The sequence below is a fragment of the Rhamphochromis longiceps genome, linkage group LG9 (genome assembly GCF_057381845.1).
Source record: "Rhamphochromis longiceps isolate RC_006_pf linkage group LG9, R_longiceps_female_GT1.1, whole genome shotgun sequence".
Classification (NCBI taxonomy): domain Eukaryota; kingdom Metazoa; phylum Chordata; class Actinopteri; order Cichliformes; family Cichlidae; genus Rhamphochromis; species Rhamphochromis longiceps.
This window is the reverse complement of record NC_140565.1, coordinates 27540263-27559618: the sequence shown is the minus strand read 5'-3', so window position 1 is coordinate 27559618 and position 19356 is coordinate 27540263. Positions and strand designations below refer to the sequence as shown.

At 38.3% G+C, this 19356-nt stretch overlaps 1 protein-coding gene across 1 annotated transcript in view; it reads right to left on the bottom strand.

The window, feature by feature from the left end:
- Nucleotides 1-19356, bottom strand: part of cnksr2a (connector enhancer of kinase suppressor of Ras 2a) — an 85944-nt gene that overhangs the window by 2071 nt on the left and 64517 nt on the right. Inside the window, exons 15-23 of the mRNA XM_085417829.1 lie at nt 16198-16373; nt 13454-13527; nt 13266-13337; nt 12631-12698; nt 8747-8844; nt 7961-8182; nt 7096-7237; nt 5329-5547; nt 3257-3444 (exon numbers count right to left, since the gene is read on the bottom strand). Coding sequence (XP_085273955.1) covers nt 3257-3444; nt 5329-5547; nt 7096-7237; nt 7961-8182; nt 8747-8844; nt 12631-12698; nt 13266-13337; nt 13454-13527; nt 16198-16373 — 1259 coding nt within the window. The remainder of the gene's footprint in view (nt 1-3256; nt 3445-5328; nt 5548-7095; nt 7238-7960; nt 8183-8746; nt 8845-12630; nt 12699-13265; nt 13338-13453; nt 13528-16197; nt 16374-19356) is intronic.

The following is a 19356-nucleotide window of genomic DNA, read 5'->3' as shown; positions in this document are numbered from 1 at the left end:
ATCACATTCTCATTCAAATGTATCATGTTGTTTTGGTCCAATTTTAATGTGCAGAAACACACAAAGAAAATATGAAATCCTTTGTTGTTTCCACAGCAACCACTGCAGATATGTTGATGCTGCCTGAACGCACAAATCCAACCTGATCCCTTGTAAATAGCAATTAAAATGTAGCCTCTACTAGGGTCACTGTGGTGTCTTCTGAAGATTATTTGTGAAACTTTTCATCCATGCTCCCCCCAAAGCTTGGTATATACCTTTAAAAGACGCGAGACAAGCAAACAAACACATAAGCTTCCCCACCCAACCAGACAAAAAAAACCTGATGTACCTGCAAGCAATAAAGCCTCCATGCCCTCACTTGCCATCCCGCCCCCATACACGGAGGAAGCAACAAAGAAACAAACTCTAGAGACATAAAAAAAACAGCAAAAGAGCCACCCAGCCTGGGAGCATCACTGCTGCTCAGACAGCATGAAGCAACAGACGGCTGCTTGACATCTGAGGACTCTGAGGAGACACACTGTGACAGATAACGCCACTAAAACTAACAAGACAGACATCTTCCAGCACATGAGCGGTGTTTATGTGTGCATCACAGTCAGAAATTATCATAAATATACAATTATGAAATAAATCCTCATGGAGAGAGCCATTCTTCTGTCTTATCATAGCTTTAACAAATGTTTTATTTTTGAACAGATGAGAATATGTGTTTCTATTTTACAAGCAGCACGTTTTGCCTTGAGGTCAATAGCCTTTGCACAATTTCTGAAGTAAACCATTATTTCAAGAAATCTTACAGTTCAAAAGGTTTGTGAAGAAGGAATGGGGAGGAGGCAGTTTCTGATAAGATTTTAGAGGAGTATGACCTGTAAGATTAATAATATGAGGTGAAATACAGTGATTTCACAAAAATTGAATTCTATGGAAGGAAAATAAAGTTCAACAAAACTGACCTTTTGCTAAGCTCCAGACTCAAAAGTGTCTGTTCCTATATGCCTTTATTGTTTGTGTGAGTACCTACTGGCAGCAACTTCTCTTACTGAGGTCCATTTCGTTGTTTTTAGTAAGCAAACGTCTGTTCCCGAGAGCAATTCTGTTAACCATCGTGTTGTGTCCTAGTCAAACGTTTTACAGATTTCACAGAAGAGCTGAAAATAAAGCCAATGCAGAAATGCCTCAAAGCTGCAGCTTCTCAAAAGGCCCTTTGAGGCCGCCTCCAATACTGATTCAATCTCCATAGATTCTCAAAATATCCAAATTTACAGCACAAATAAAGATGTTTGGAAAAATGGATTTTGTGTTTTTAGCATGCAAACTGTATCCTTCTTTAAACTCGGTTAAAGGTTAAACTTATGGATCATTAAGGGTGTGGCCGCTTTGAGTTTAAGGTTATGAGTCTCTACTGAAAGACACTGTAAGGAGTCGTCTGTACACCTGTTTTGGCAGATATAGTTTGGTTTGAGGCTGTTCACCAAAATTAACATCTCATTGGCTAACAGTTGCATACCGAGCCAGCAAACACAGATGACAGGATTTCTATACAATTTTGCTTTTAACTTCTGTCGTAAAATACTTTTTTTTTATTGCATTACTTTTCTCCAGCAAATATTTTATCTAGAGAAGGGGTCTCGAACTCCAGTCCTCGAGGGCTGGTATCCTGAAACCTTTCCATGTTTCTCTTTTCCAACACACCTGAATAAAATTAGTAGGTCACTAGCAAGAGTATAGAACTTGACTGCATGTTGAAGTGGCAAACACTAATCCTACTCAAGTAAATTTAAGTCAATGTTAAGTGTTTGGAAAAATTTACTCCTAAAAGTACTTTTATTGCACCATGTTCATTCACTCACGAGCTGCTGTAACATGAATCAAATGGCTGAATTGCCACCTAAGTTCTATCCAGTTGTTAAGTGATGACGTGGCGAATCCTACTTCCGGGCCTAAAGTAGTCTGCGTTTAATATGGCTTTTGTGTTGTTAACATGTTTAATGTTATGTATTTTCTTCTATTTAATCTCAAAAAGCTCCTAAAACAGTCAGTGATCACTGTTGACCTCCCTCAGCTTTTATTACCGCTAATCATTTATTTAAACTCAGTTTTTAAAACCTTAGGATGTAACTACAGCCCAGCCCAGCCCATGCAGCAGTATATGAATGACTAACCTCGTATTGTGGATGGATTATCTCAGTTGTTCTCCTGGCTGAAGTTTGGTCCTTTTACACCATCCTGCCATGCGATTACATTTGTTCCTGACCACCGAGAACACTCACGGTAACTTTTATCGAGTGGAAAAAAAGTTAGCTTGTTTATATGCTATGCTAACATAGCTGTGTCGCTAGCGGTCACGTAGCACATCATTATATACCAGCTAGCCAAACTTCAGTAAGCCTACAAACGTCACTGCTGTTTAGTTCTCTGTCTACATTTATGTTGGAAGTGATAACAGAGCTGTACGTTTTAATTTGTTTCCAAAACCCCCAGTCAGGACATGCTATATTGTATTTAGATAGAAGCTAGCGAGCTAACTTCCTGCTAACTTCTAACTCCGTTAAATGTCATAAATTCCGTTTTCATGGATGCCTGGATGTTAAACTCAATCTTTACACCTGGTAGAGCAGAACGCTGATCATTTTATTATAGATGAAAGACTTTAGACAGTTTTTCAACTCTCAGTAATGCCATAGTGATCGTTTGATATATGGACCTGTAGCGGAGTTTAGGCCCAGACACGGCTAGTGACGTCAGACTGAACAACCGGATAGAGTCTTGCTAATGTCCTACTAATTGTGTTCAGGTGTGTTGCAACTGGGACACATGGAAAGGACACCGGACCTCGAGGACTGGAGTTCGAGACCAGTATCCCACACACATACTGTCAGTATCAGCAGTACACTGCAATAGCAATTAATTTTGTACAAGTGAAAATAAATGCACCACAAACATCAAAAACAACTTTAACTGAAATGTTAGTTTTTTTTATTTCTTCAAATGTGGTAAACGTCTTGCTTATAAAATGTTTGTACGCTGGTTTGTTTTTTTATAGTATTTCAAATGGCCAGAAATGCATCACACAAACCCGGTGTCTACATCTGTACAAACATCGACAAGAGTTTGGGTGAGAGGTTAGGGAAAGGTCAGTCGTCTCGTCAGAAATTAAAATCCTCCTGTGCCTCTGTAAGTGTGCATGTGTTTGGCGTGCCCCCGTGCTCGTCTTGCGCATGTGTCTATATGAATGAGAGTGAGGACCAACCTTCAACGTGGAGGTCAGTATGCGGAGGCGGTGCAGGCGCTCGTTGAGATGAGGGTCAGCGGCCCTTCGGAGAAATGACTGCCTGAACTCTGACTGACCTTTGGACTCCGACCCCCGACCCAGAGGACAGACCCCACCCTGCTCGCACGCACGAAACAGGTCGCCCAGCGAGGCACCTTCACTGCCACCTTCAGAGCAGTCAGAGGGGAAACAGAGACCCGCACATTTAATGTTGAGTTGAACTCTTTGCTTCACATCTGTTACAGGATTAGAAGCTAAAAGGCCGGGGAGCGCCTTAAGTTATATCTCAGATCAACCACTGGAGGACAGCAGCACACCTCGACACATCTACGACATTGTGTAATGATTTGTATTAGTCACAGCAGGATTATTAACGAGGAGAAAATCCTGTCAGCCTCAGGGACACCCTCATCACTTTGGCAGTTTTATTTCCTTGCTCACATTATAATTGATTGTTCAATCCATTCCCTAACAAATGCAACATATATCATGCTATTACATAAATCAGTCTTATTTACTCTTGCAGTCCTTTCTTTTCATATGCTGCTTGCCTCACCTTGGCAACAGGAGCACCGTGGTGTCATTAGCCTCATTAGATCAATGTATGACTGCAGTGTGCTCTGCTTCAAGCTGATGATGATTTAAATGGATATGTCTGTGCCTGAGAGCAGTTTTTATATATGGCACATGTGCTGACATCTTCACCTTAAAAAGAAATTTCCTTTTTCCCCCTCCCCCTCAGTCTCTAGTGGCTGTCATTCACAGCGAGACACATTTTTGCGCTCTGCTGTTACCCAAAAAATGCATCACTGAGAGCAGCACCAGCTTCTTCTACTGAGTTAATCCCCAACATAAAATATTTTGTCCTTCAGTGAAATCGAGAAGGTCAAACATGCAATTATTTTTTTCCAGATTTGATCATTCCAGCTCGTTGTGTCAGTGGCTAGAACTAGCTCAGAATTAGCTGTCATTGTATGAAACACCCGAGCCCCCGTTATTATGGAGCAATATTAAGTACTTGGAAGTATTTTCCCTCATTGAGCTCTTGCAGTGAAAATAGCGTGCAGCACATAGCAATTCAACAAATGTCATGAAAACCAGACTGTATATAAAAGCTAGACATAGTCATCGTGGCATCACCCATTGGTTTTGGACTACAGAAAACCTCAATCTTGGTGTTTTTGCTCCCACAAGTTACTGAATTTGAAAGCCCTAAGTTATAAGCTAAGGGTAGTGAGCATGTGTAGCAATCTGCATCCAAAAACCACACAGGTACAAAGCATAGACACGGATACTGGTGCTTAGAAACCGATAATTGGTGCTTAGTAACAGACTGATAAAATACTAGAATTTCACTTAGAATGAACTGTAACTCGCAGCAGGCCATATCATTTTTGGCATTTAATTCAATTAAATGGCTCTAAAAGGTTAAAACACAGCTTTGGGCCAGCCTCAAGTGGTCAAGAGAGGAACTGCAGTTCTGCAGTGGGGAATTTTGCATTGGCTTTAGTTTTCATCCACAGACGTGGCTGCTTGCAGTCTCATAGCAACATAATGAAATTCTGTTGTTAAAAGAAGTTTTCAAAGTTTGAATTGTGAGGCTTTTTTCTTGCTTTCAGACAAAGCAGCAACCTCACTAATGGCCCTTAAAGAAGACCATGTAGCTTGGGAACGGCTGGTTTAAACCATTTGTGCAATCCTTTAGGAGAGCTCATTATTCTCCCCTATATAACATTTCATATGTTTCTCTGTTATTTGAATTTATTTTTTTCTAATGCAACACTGCTTGTTTGGTAGCTAGTTTTAACTGTTAAATTGCATCAATGTTCAGATGTTGTGGCTGGTTCATAGTCTGATTTAAAGTATTTTCGCTTTATTTTTATTGCCTAAAATCTCTGTGTACTGTATAATGAATGCTGCTTTTGTCTTTACTGTAGTGTTGATTTGGTGTTAAAACATAGTGAATAAAAATAATGCTTCCGGATTAGCTTTAAGCTCTCTGTGCCCTTGTAAGCATTTCACACCAAAAGCCTGATCCAGCATGAACTCACCGTTGTGTGTTTGCTGTTCTTCTTTTGCAGGCGGTGCGAGGAGCGTGTGGAGGTTGCTGTCTCGTGGCAGTGTGAAGCTGCGGGGTTTCCCTCCCTGGGTTGCCATAGGAATCAGCCTCTGCATTGCCATGGGCAACGGGACATTCCTCGGAGCAGGAAGAGTGTAAACGGCTCCGGCCATCATTGAGCCACCACCTGGCTCAGCAAAGACGGCGTCCTCTGCAATGAAAAGAAAAGAAAATTGATTTGCTGTTATTTGAGTCATGAATGCAACATGACTCATTTCTTTAAAAGAACACTCTGTTCAATACAGTAACATTTATTTTAAATATATTCTGACTGAATCAGAGACACATTGCTATTCCAGCTTTAAAGCCACTGTCCACATTGGAGCATCAGAAAGAACACTTAACACATACATTACTATTAAACACAAGATCATATATAAAACACACAAGCTTCAAGCTGCATCAGCAGCTGCACAAAATATTTGACAAATATCATTGCAGGCAGGGGTCAAAGTTGATTTTAATGAGGGAGAGCTGAAGCTGATGATCACAGATGATAGCAGACAGTTTTCATGGGGGCGCTTTCTTGAGCAGAGAGTAGTTCCTGTCAAAACACTAGAAATTCTGCTCTGTGTATGGACCTTTCAAAATTTTAATGGCACACTTTCTGGAAAAGCTTTCTTGTTCTTGGTATTAATAAAATAACAATCTAAGATATAGCAAATTTAAAAAAAAAACACTTTTTTTGCAGTTCTGTTACTTTTAGTGAAGCAACCATTTTGTTAAATTTGATGGGGTAAAAGTACAAAGGTATAATATACAGTATATATAAGTATATATAATAAGTCTATATTTCTATATAAGACACTGCTATACAAGACCATATTGTACAGAATTAATTATTAATTAATTAATTCACTCATTTATTTTATAGCTCAGGGAAAAAAAATGGCATTCCTGGTACAGGTAGATACAGTATTGAAGATGGACATAACTAATATGATGTCATCATGTTATCATGATGTCATCCACTGGTTTCTACAGGCTTGTTTTGAAGCCTCAAGATGAGCATTTCCACTGTTGTCATCTTGTTTTTAAAACAAATGTGATAGGAAGGGGCGTGCCTTACTGTGAAATTGATTGCTCATTGACTCTATCCACAACTATCGCCATCTTTTGGCCTTGAGATAAAATGCAGGCTTAAGGCACTTTCACACTGGTTTAATTTTTCCAAGCAAATGCTACGTCTATGTTTCATAATGTCAGTGCATGGAATAAGAGTTTGCATGACAGAAAACAGAGGGTGGAGACATAAAAATTGAAGCTGTACTTTCTTTTGGCCGAAACACAGTCACACCATTTAACCTACATGTACCTCAGACATTCCCCTCTTGAAAGAGCTGGACTGCCATAGATGTTTACTGTATACTAAATAAGAACAATAAAGAACTGGTTGTTATCAAGCGAGCTAGCTAAATATGAGACACTTTGATTTAGATTTAATAACTAATGAAAAACAAACTTTACACTTTATAATTAAATGACACTAATCCATTTTTAGATTTTTTTTGCCATCTTGGAAAGAATATGTTTTTTCACCTATATTGCAACAAACCACTATGAGGGGAAGATCTGGGAAACATGTTGGTGTGCAGAAACACATTGGGTTTTCATTCTTTCTGTAGAACATAATCACAGCTTAAACAGAAGTCACTAACACTGATGTGTTCAAGCAACTGAATTGGAATTTGGGCACTACCAAGTGGTCCAGTTTGAAGGTAGTGCAGTCCAGCCTCGGTCAATGGCGTCTCAATCAGGTCCTGCCAAGAGCGCCTCTGCGATGATGAAGAGCGGCCCGGGGACCCTGTCTCACTACTGCCCCCAGCAGGACTGGAGCGGTACTACAGAAAACAACAGATAAACAAATTATTCAGTAGACTTACCAGATGCAATCAAAGCATGTGGTCCCATATGAAGGCAGCTCCTATATTACAAATTGTAGTTTATTGTTGGTAAAATGTATTTCTCTAAACATAATATGCTAATTAGGAAACAGTCTGTTGCACTATATTCATCATCTTCTAGAGTCTGAACTTAGGAACAAAATCTATTTGATATAATTTATACGGTAATTGAAATCAAGAGTCCCACACTATAGTTAGTAATAGTATACCACCATCAGTTGGCTGAACCATTGATATACATGCAAAGCTGGGTGGATCCACGCTTTACTTGTTCTTTTAACATCAGAATGTCACAGCAGAACTATGTAATGGTTGTGTGGAAAAATCTCAGTGGATCAGTACTTTCTGAAATATTGAGACCAGCCTGTCAATAACTATCCCATATTCAAAGTCACTTCTTACCCATTCTGATGCTCTTTTTAAACTTCAGAAGGCCTTCTTTCCCATGTCCGCATGCTTAAACGAACTGAGTTAATGTCATGTGATTAGCTAACTATGCATCAGCGTTAAATAGCAGTTGAATAGATGAATGTAGTAAAGTGGCTGGTGAGTGTAAATTCAGACTAAAAAGCACATTCATGCTCCGAAGTCGAAAGAACAATTTCCGAACTGTTGAAATGAGACCATTAAACTCAGGTAATATTAAACATCATCACACACCTCTACAGGATCACATCTGTACTGTACGTCGCTGCTGTTGCTGCCCCCTGCTTTTCTGCCACTGTGTGTGGTGCCTCCCCCAAGAGGACCAGGGTGGTACTGCGGCTCTGCAGCTGCAGCAGGGGGCTCGCCACAAAGGAAGTCCTCTTGGGATGAGCGAGAGCGAGACGTCTCTGTGGAAGACAGCCGAGTGGTCCGACCTCCTTCCAAGTAGGCGCTCATCTGATAGAGAAAAAGGAAGGGAGACAATGTGGCAGACATCAAATGATCGCCTTGTTTCATTCAACCATATGACACACTTCAAAGAAAGGATTTCATCAGCATGCCTGCCTGATTGAGTAAGTGTGTGATATGGTAGGTGAGAGACAAGAAGACAAAGCAGAGGGGTGTTTGAGTGACTCTATTATTATCTTAAAACTTAGCAGCCTGTGTTTTGTAACTTCAATTACATGGACAAGGTGCTGTTGGTGTTTCCTTTCTTTTACCCTATGATTAAAAAAAACATAGCCCAGGACAGAGATGCATGATGTACAGCAACCCATTTCAACTTCAAATATAGCAACATTTATGTTTAATATAGCCTCAGCACTATCTGTACTTATTGCTTTATTGGCAATAATTCCAACTGTTACAGTGGACTAGGAAGCACAAGGCCTCAATTTAGCCTCCGAGTACAATATCTACCTTGTGAGAGATGCAATACAGTTTACAGTGTGTGTGTGTGTGTGTGTGTGTGTGTGTGTGTGTGTGTGTGTGTGTGCGCGTGTTTGAGAGAGAGTGACTCACTGATGGAGGCCGTGGGTAGGTGTCATATGGAGGTGGGGGACTGTCCTGTTTGGGGCTGGAGGCAGCGTCATCCTCATGTTCACTTTCACTCCAGTAATCTACAGGAAACCCACCCACATACTGTCAGATCCATCCGTACACATACATCTAGTGTATTTGTAGTATCATGCACATTTTACATATTAGCTTAGAGTGTTGTTTCTTAATGGGAACCAATTACACTTTTCCTTATTTTCTGTCATTTATTAAACTGATGGATGCTCATATTAAACATGATTGAAGTGATGAATAATCAGTAGTCAGTGTACACCGTAAAAAAAAAGAAAATCCTAAAAAAACAGTAATATTCCAGCAGCTGGGGGCAAAAATAATACCAGAAAATAACAGAAAATAACTTTCTCATGAAAATAAGGTTATTTTCAGTAATGACAATACAGTTTGTTGCCCTAATTTTACATGGGATTTTGCCTTTTTCAAGTGCTTTTAAACATTAAATTAGGAACACTTTAATGTGATTAAACAATGAAATTACCTATAAACAAGGTCAATGAATGCGGCAATATGAATAATAATACTTAAATGTACAGAAATATACAGTTAACAGTTGGTTTAAATAATAATGGATTGCATTTATTTTGAGACCCTCAAAGCGCGTTACAATTCCACTTTATAATCCCCCCTCTGGCCATCACCAGTAGGTGGTAGGTGAAGTGTCTTGCCCAAGGACACAACGACCGAGAGTGTCCGAGCCGGGGCTCGAACCAGCAACCTTCTGATTACAAGGTGAACTGCCAACTATTGAGCCACAATCGCCCTAAATGACAATAATAATTATTATTATTGATGTAAAAAAAGTTTATAAGAATCATTTTATATATTTTTCCATAGCATTACATTTGAATTTAACAGTTCAATCTTTTAAATAATGGACAAATATTTGTGAAATTATGGTCCATTTGTGAAAGTATTTTAACAATCTAAATATGCATATGTACAGACAAATATATTTAAAAAAACAAAATTATGTGATTCTGTTGGGTTTTTACTTTGCAAAGTAATGTGGTTAAGATGACTATTGATGGGAACTGGTGCTATATGAATCAAATTCTTTTGAATCAAATCAAAAGGGAGGGCAGCCTCATGGTAGAAGAGCTAAGATAATCTGAAGAGCTGCATAAAATAAAGTAAATGGATAAATATAGTATTTATTATTTATTATTTATTTGTACTAAGTATTCCACCATTTTCTTTCCATTTATCCACCTGTCTATTGATTTACCTTCCATTCAGCCATCGGAATACCATGAGAGATAGAAAACATGCCCCAAGTACATCTATCAGGTTAACATCTTATCAGGCATTTTGTGCCACAGTTCCCAGATGGAGTTGGAGGTTGAATTCTTGTTTGTCCCACATAGCAAAATTGGTATGGCTCGGATCTGGCCAACACAATGTGCTTACACATAACCCACATACCGCAAAGAATGACGGTGGCCCAGATCTGGTTTGCCAGAGGTGGCCCACACATAGGCCAGCACAAGGCCAGCTGCAGACACACTGGTGGTCCTGTGCTGGCCCAGAACAGTTTCAGCTCTGGCAACAGATGTCAGCCTAATGTGTACGTTAATCAAACCACAACATGTGCCGGAACATAATAGTGCAAAAATAACATGACAAAATTCCATTCAGACAGTGAATGGACTGATTCTTACGTAGCACTTTTCTACTCTCCTGGATTACTCAAAGTGCTTTATACAACATGCCACATTCACCCAATCTCTCTAAACTGAGTGCTTCCTAACTACATTCATACATATTCACAGGCTTGACATACAGACTGGAGGAGCCAGGAATCAAACTACTAACCCTCTGATCAGAAGGTGACCTGCTCTACCCCTGGAGCTACAACCACCCGGCAGTAAACATGACTAAACCCTCATTAGGTTTTGGATGAAGTGTACTCTCACAAACCTGTCAAACCTGCATTTGAAACATTGGCTACCATAGCGGTATAGTATTGCAACATGGCATTTGGGTCCTCTAACTAAAATAGGAAAATGGGAACATAAATAGTGCCATCATTGCCAGACCTGGCCCACATCTGGTTGACATACACCCTGCCATGACACCAGTCAGTCAGAAGTGCCAGCTTGACACCAGATCCGGGACAGACCTGTCTGCTATGTGGGGTGATTTTAGTTTTGTTTCCTGTTCTGGGTTTATTTTATGTTTTTACTCACTTTTCATTTTCAAATATTGCCTAGTATTTTCAGTCATTCACTTTTGGTTACATGTTGCTACTGTTTGACTTTATAGACTAATGTTTCCCTCTATCTTGACCTTGTATGCTTTCTCTTGTGTCAAGTTTACTCTTGTTTCATGTGCTTTAGTTATGGTTGCAGTTCACTTCTAGTTTTACTTGTCTACTTGTCTCTTGTGTCACACTTTTAATTTGACTGTTATTGTCTAGATTAGTTTCAGCTCTATATATTCCCTATTCCCATTCCTATTCCCTGATTACCTTTTGTGTGTATAAATAGCCCTGTCTCTCCTTTGTTCTTTTGTTCTGTTTACTGTTCCTGATCTCCTGGGACTAAGTTTTAAATCTGGATTACAACTATTAAAATTTTGGCTTTTTATTGAAACTCTGAATGAGGATCTTGCATTTTGGTCCTCACTCCACAAGTAGAATGGACGTTTTGCTTTGAGTATTTAATACACAAAAAACCTTTGATATAGCAACAATAATTCATTTGCTACGAGTCAGCAACCAACTGACATGTAAATCTTGAAAAAAAAAAAAAACAGAGAGAGGGGGGGAAAAAAAAGAAGAAAAAACTGTGATGTTTATTCATAGCTAAGTTTTTTAAACAGACACGAGGGCCAAAAAGCTCATTGGTTATTCTACCCATGAACAGTTTTCTTTTTTTTAAAAAAATATTAGAACTGAACACACAAAAAAATCTTTAATCTAAGCTTTTCAAAAGTCTCAGAGTATTCTGCAGCCTCTGGCTAACCATGTTCCAGACATTTCTTTTTTTTTAGAATTTTTTTAATGCTTCAGATTTTATGTGGAACATAGTAAAGGATCAAAAACTGTTCAGACTAAACAGTTAAAACCAAATTATTAACAACTAATATGTCTTAAAATATTTGGTAATAAAAACAAACATCCTTTTTAATCATTAAAAAAAACCACTTTTTTCTTTTCGTATAAATGGTATGAATGATGGCATTTTATTCCCCTGGCTTTTGTGGCTTTGTTTTCAACATTTTTAGACCCAACTAGCTTCACCTCATTACCATCCAAAACCTTGGGGGTATTGAGTTGATTATCTTTGCTTATGTCCAAAGTTATAGTTCAAATACTTTTACCCAGATTATAATGTCATTTACCTGGTTTGCTCACTATTAACATTTAGCTAAATTCAAACTAACCTTGTAAATTATTATTTTCTTCCCAGGACCTTAAAAAAAACCTGGAAAACATGTACATTACTTTACATTTCGTCAGTGGAGTGAAGAATGTGGACCGCTTTTAAGTGAATGGTTCCTCTGCGCTTGTTAGTTTTTGAGAACTGAAGGAGAATATATTTCCAGAAATAGCTAATTGCATCACATTACCAAGCGGATGAAAAATAACTGTTTGGTTTCTGAGTGCCTGGGGGTGTAATGAAACAGTCATGTGTGGTACGGGGTCATTAGTTGCCCATTAACAAATTTTTCTCCCAGTAAGCCCCTAGGAGATTTATCTGGCTATTCTGGGAATATAACAATAAGTTCAATAGGTATAGAAGTATTATTGTGTTGTTGGCTTAAGATGACATCCTACAGCAGCCATCGTTTGAAGAACCCTTCACCATGTCGCTGAATGAGCCCCTCACCCTGCTCCTGGCGTATCCTCTCTCGCTCTGCATAGCCTACAGCGGCCATGTTGAGGCGACTCAGCCACCTAACAGAAGGGGGAACTAATTAGATTATCTCATAATGTACGCAAACAAATAATTAAACATTAAAATAACAATTTCGCTTGGGGTCCCAAAGTCTCACAGTGTACATAAATAATCACTTGGGAAAAAATGATTACTTCTTTTTATTTTAATTTTTTGTTTTTTTAAAAGTTTGAAACGATATTGAGCTGCTCTGATCTACAGCATGATAACTACATCATATAAGTAAATAGGTATATCAAACATGGTTTAAATGTTATGTAAGACATGGATGAACAAATATATACATATTTTGTTTAAAAAAAGTCAGTAACAGACAAAAACAGGTACATAGGTATAATATATTATCCTTAGTATGTTGTGACTCATAAAAAAATTGGCCACCTATAAAAAAATGGCCTCTGTGAAAATGTCTTAAAATTTTTGATACTAAAAACAAATTCCCTTTTTAAACATTAAATAAAACACTTTTTTCCCCCTTTTTACTTGAAGGGTCTTTTGTGGTGTTTAGCCACCCAGCTGGAAGTCTGCCCTACTCTATAACCTTCACCCTGCACACACTCCTTTACCTGTTCATGTCATCCACTCCATCTGCTGCAAAGTAGAAACTCTTGACCTTGGGGTGGCAAGCTTTGAAAGCACTAGAGGGATAGAGGGTGTTATTTTTGCAGGCACACATTCATACATTCAAGAGCATGTGATCTGCACGTAACATACACATATATATGCAAGAGACCTGCGTTTGTTAAGCACTTACTACTTCTTGCGGCATTCACTGGCTCGATCGATCTTAAATTCTGGAAGACTGACAAAACCTTCGGCTTTTTCATCCTGAACAAAGAGCGAGGAGAAAGAAATGTTTAAAAAAAAAGACAGACAGCAAGCCAAAAAAAAAAGAAAAAAAAAGAAAAAGAGGATGGCTAAAAAAACTGTTGATTTCATGTGTTCACTCTCTGTTTTTCCAAATGCACATTATTTTTTCTAAGTCTGACTGAACAGGAAGAGGTTGATGAATGTCAGATTAAATAAAGATAAGACTTTAAAACCTAACAGCTCTCTGGTCAGCCACTGACGGGGTTTGCACTGACAGTGTTAAGAAGCGAATTCTTGCCAGCTTTTTTTTTTCTGGTTTATTTAGCCATAAACCAGATAACTAGAAGGGGGGAAAAGTGATGGTGGGATAAAAAAGAATGTTAAAAATAAATAAAGACGTTACGCTAATGTTGATACAAATTAATCAAATTATATAAATAAGTTTGACTTTACAGTCATGTGCAAAAAATGTAAGAGTTCTGTCAATTCCATGGTTTTACATATCGGGCAAAAAAAAGAGAAATTACTCTTAAAGTTATTTAAATCCAACCTCAGGCGTATACCACATTTTACTACATATACCACTATTTCATTATTTATTTAAGTCACAACACAGAAGTAGTGTGTAGAAAAACAAAGTACACCCCGTGATACAGTAGCTCATAAAACCACTTTTGACAGCAACAACTTGAAATAATGATTTTATGTATGACTTTTTCTGTCTCTCCCATTGTTTCTCTGACCCACTCTTCTTTACAACATTGCTTCAGTTTCAGTTTAGTTGAAGAATGCATTGTATTTGTTTATACACAGCTCTCTCTCAACCCTCCACCACCTCCATCTTGACAGCTGTCATAAGGTGTTTGTGCTTGTTAAGACCAAGCTCAAAAGCCAAAACAGAAATATGGAGACTGTCACCAGAGTTTTAAAAATGTACTTTATTTTTATCATTATATAATTTTAAATTGCAAAGAGAAAAGAGGTTGCAGAAGGGCCTAACACCTCACACATAACTTTAGTTGACATCTTCAAACATGGATATGAGGATCCCAAGTTGCTGCACAGAGCAAACAAAAGTAACATGTGACCAGCACATAGATGAGCACAACAGCCACAAATCAAAAGGATTACTCAGTAAGTAATTACTCAGACAATTACTACAACACAAACCAAAAGCATCAACCAACAATCCCAACCATGTGATCTGTTCTTGCCATCACACAAACAGTCACACACCAAGCGGCCCTATGCCACAACAAGTTACTTTGATCTAGAAAATTCAGTAAAGCAAGCATACTAGTGACCAACCCCAAATGAAGTGCAATATCTACGCAATTTAAAGAAATGTTTTTGGCCGTCACCTGGCCAACAACACTCACAAGTGATCCAACAAAAGTAGCCAGCTTTTCCACAACACTAAAGGTCACAGCACAAAGCACTCACCTCATCATCTGGCATCCATAAACACTTATTTACTAGATGTAGATGTTTGAGGCAACTTTGAACGCAAACTCAAGAGCAGGCAGCAGATCAGAGATGCAGTCTACAAGAAAACTCTGAAGTCTGAATCCCCACCCAGGATAACCACCAAACTTAATAAACTAAACCACCAAACAGGTACTACAGTGGACAGGCAGCACAGCCACCCAGCTGAAACACATTTGCTAAGGAGAGTTTTCTCAATCACAGCTAACACCTTAATCATCACTCAAAACCTCTGATGTTTTGTCTCCACAAACATATCTAAAGTGTCCAAAATATCCCGGACAAGCCCCCATTTATGTTACAACCTTTCTCAAAAGGAGCAACATAAATATGGAGTCTGACACCACAGTATAAAAAATAATAGATTTTATTTTAAATGACATAATAAGTTCGCTAAAACAGGTGGTACCACAGAGACAAAACTGGTGCGCCCCTCGAAAGCCTGGCAGCTGTGCCAGGTTTTGGACCTCACCAGGTGTAGTCAATTAGCATTTCAACCCAGGTAAGACCTGAAGACTCGTGCACTGCCACTGCAAAGGGAGCAGGTGTTGCAAAGGGGCATAACAGGTTTGATATGTTGTGTTTGATTTTTATCAAACATAATGCTGTGCATTATGTGCAAATATCTCTACTTTGGTCTCATCTGTCCAAAAAACATTGTCCCAGAAGTTATTATTTCATATATAATTTTGGAAATCTAAGCTGTGCTACCATGTTCTTTGCAGAGAGAAGAAGCATTGTCCTGGAAAACCTTCCACACAAATCATACTCATTCAGTTCTTTTCTAATTGTACTGTCATGAACTTTAACAGTTAAGATGCTAACTGAGGCAAGGAGAGTTTGAAATGCTTTGTTTAAATGTTATTTTTTAATAAATTCTCTGAGCTTTGCATGTACCTTGGAGTTAATTTGCATGAACAATTTGTGTTATTCATGCAAATTAACATGTTAGGGACCAAGTATATTATGTCTTGATACATACATCTTTAAATTAAAAGAAAGTATAGTTGTTGTTTTTTTTCACAAAACTATATGCAAACGTCTCCCACTGTCTTTATCACACACTAGCAGGAGGGCAGCTTCAAACAAAGCACATCCACTTGTATGGTGTTGTAGTTCTAGGTCCCGACTGTGGTAATGCCTCCTTTGCTAAAGCATCACTTTTGTGTCAGTAAAAACCTCAACATGAGTTTTGAGACATACCTCTTCATTGATGTACCAGTACAGGCAGTTGTCTTTCAGAACAAACCAGTACTTCTTCCATTTTTGAGAAAAGTAACCCTTTGCATCTCTCTTTCTCCACAGCCAACCCTCGCAGTCTCCTCTGCCCAGCGCCTTGCAGGAAACACGCCTCCGACTCAGCGAGGCCAAACTTCGTCCTGGAACAACATGGAGGAAATGTGAAGGCAGCGGAATTCACGGACAGAAAATGATCTCAAAACTAGAAGAAAGCACAAACTCAAAGAAGGAAAATGTGTCATTCAAAGGGTAGCACTAATGCTGCTTGTAAGTTCTCACTTCAGTGTGAATAAAATCTTTCACAAAATGTCACATCCTAATGTAGCAATGATTCTTGGCAATGCCTCAGTCTCTGGACTTGACAGAATGCTGCTGCACTGCAGTAAGGTAAGAGGTGTTTAATAAAAACTGCCTTTTCCTTCTGGCATAAAAGCCCTGTAACATTTTTCTCAGCAGGCTCCTCATTAAAGATTACCGGGGAAACTTGGCTCTCAGTCGAGGCCACGGAGAAACTTGCATAGTACTGGATGAAAAGTCTTTTAACATGGTTACAATACTCCATTTACATCTGTGGCAGTGCAGGTCTAAAGGAAACAGGATTCTTACACAGTGCATGACATGAAAAACTACACTTCAACTACGCATTGTGAAAAGATTTTGAGTCTGGAGATAATTAATAAGCTTTAGAACACCCCCACCCCACTCGACACACACACACACACACACACACACACAGACAGACAGACAGACACACACACACCTTACATCCTCAAAATGCACAAAAGTGCTCTCGAATAATGATTATTCTTCATTTTCTGTGCAGCAGCTCCAGGCTATAAACTGATACCATCACCAATTTAGCTTTAAAAGAGAACTACTCGTTATAGAAAACGAAGATTTTTTTTTCTCTGATCCTCAACGAAAAGAGTTACTAATATTTCATTACACATTTGATAAGAGTACCACTTGGAGCAGTGGAACTGTGAATAAATCATTATTATCACACTCATTTTGAAACTTTGCTTTAATTGCGGTAAACAAACAAAGCCGTTGACCATACGTGCAGATGGAGCTAAAGCTTTCGCACAATGGCAGATGGTGAAACAAGCAAAAGGCCTCTGGAAAAAAACAAAAAACAATCCCTTTCAACATGTTAATCCTCGTTCGTGTGGTAGAAGAGAAAAAAAGGTTTGGTCAGATAGGGAAAAAAATACTGATGGCTGTGAGTAAAATTATCCAAAAAAAAAGAAGAAAAAATCCTAATAAAGAATCAACTGAGTCATTTATGTAAATAAAACTAAAAAGGTAAGAACTGATGTTACAGTAATCATCCTGCAACGATAAATGTTAACGATGATATAGAGAAATGCTGGATTCGTGAATGTGTGCACACTGACTGAAAGCAAATTCGCCTGCAGTCCGGTCTGCAGCACGCTCATCAAAACATGCAAAATGGGAACAACGTGTTAAAATGCAAACACAGAGCTGTCTGCACAGACTGCATGAGTATGAAACGATTACAAGGTGAGAAAACTACCTCATAAGCAAATTATTAAAAAATTTTTACATCGATATTTTTTGACTGTTTATTTCAACTGCTAAAACCATAAATCATGTTTTCTTTGGCTCAGCCCAAACTGTGAAATGCATGAAAAGCAATGAGGTTTTTCAATTATGCATTACCGTTAATAAATGATCACAAAAATGTGGAGAAATCGACTTTAATCTTGAGTATTACTGGAGCAATTTATCAGTTTATATAATAATGAATTTTTAAAGCCCACCATTCTTTAAAATCATTGATTATAGGAAAGCTCAGAAAACAGCTACAGTTCCCAACTTCTTAATTGTGGCCACTTGTTTATTTTAGCCTGAGTAACACAAAACAGAACGAAACAATGAGCAGTTTTTAAAACTGACGATATATTTCAGACTAAGTTACCACAAATATAAACATTCATTACATATTCACCATGTCTGTGTATTTACCACAGTGATGGAAAATGAAGGGGAACTCTTCATTTGGTTATAAGATCTACTTTCTTGTAGCTTCTTTGAGAGGTGAAAAGATGAAGAAGGGGCAAAAGTTCTTTCCATTTAGTTGTTGATGAAAGGTAAAAGATGTTTTCCTGATCAGATGAACATACAAACTGTCTGTGAGCCATTTAAGGACAACACAGCACTAGGACTTCAGTGGGTTAAATTTCATTCACTTTCATAAGAAGAAAAACAGCCTAGACAAAGGGGTTGGTTTGATCCATTGGCATTGTTTCTATAATAATGTTATATATGTACCTAAACTACTTGGGATACTAACCCTTACTACTGACAGCAGTTTTTTTTAGCTGTTGTTTGAAAGTAAAACTAGAGCTTGTTGATTCATATTGTACACTCTAGATAAAAGATGCCAGCAAAAAGTTAAATGAACCTCTAATGGCCAGCTGGTTATCTGTGTTCCCCCTTGATTTAAATCAATGTGTTTCACATTGAGCTTTCAAGCAGATCATTCACAAATTGGAGAGCTGTAAATGAAAGTTTTCCAAAAGTTCCCAAGGTCACAGAACAATTAAAACAAAGAGAGGAAATCACCCCAAATTACCCACTTAAACTCATCATTCAAAAAAAAAAATTTTTCTAGTTGGTCAGAGATTAGAAAACATGCAGTTCCGCTTGTGTTTCCAGTTTCTAGTTGTGTAAGTGATACTGTACTACACAGCTTTAGGTCTTCTGATATGACAAACTTTTCCACATTTGTCTCCAGATACATTGGATCCACTTAATATGCAAGAAGAGTTTGTTACAAACAAACAATGACTAAAACTAAATGTCCTGTCTTTTCTATATAATTGTCTTCCACATGGGATTTACTTGCCTTCAAAAATTGCTTTGGGAAGCATGAAAAACTGGAAATGTTAGATGTTCTCCTGCTAGCCAGTAAACCCTTCAGTCAGACCTCCAGTCCTGAGCATGATCATGGAGGAATTTGCCAATCTCTAAGCTGAAATATATGGGCAAGGGCAGCAGATGTGCATGAGCTGGTAATTATGGATGGTGTTTACACACATAAATATGAAATTAACTTAAAAATTCATCCATATGCTGACATCTAACACCAGAAAATTA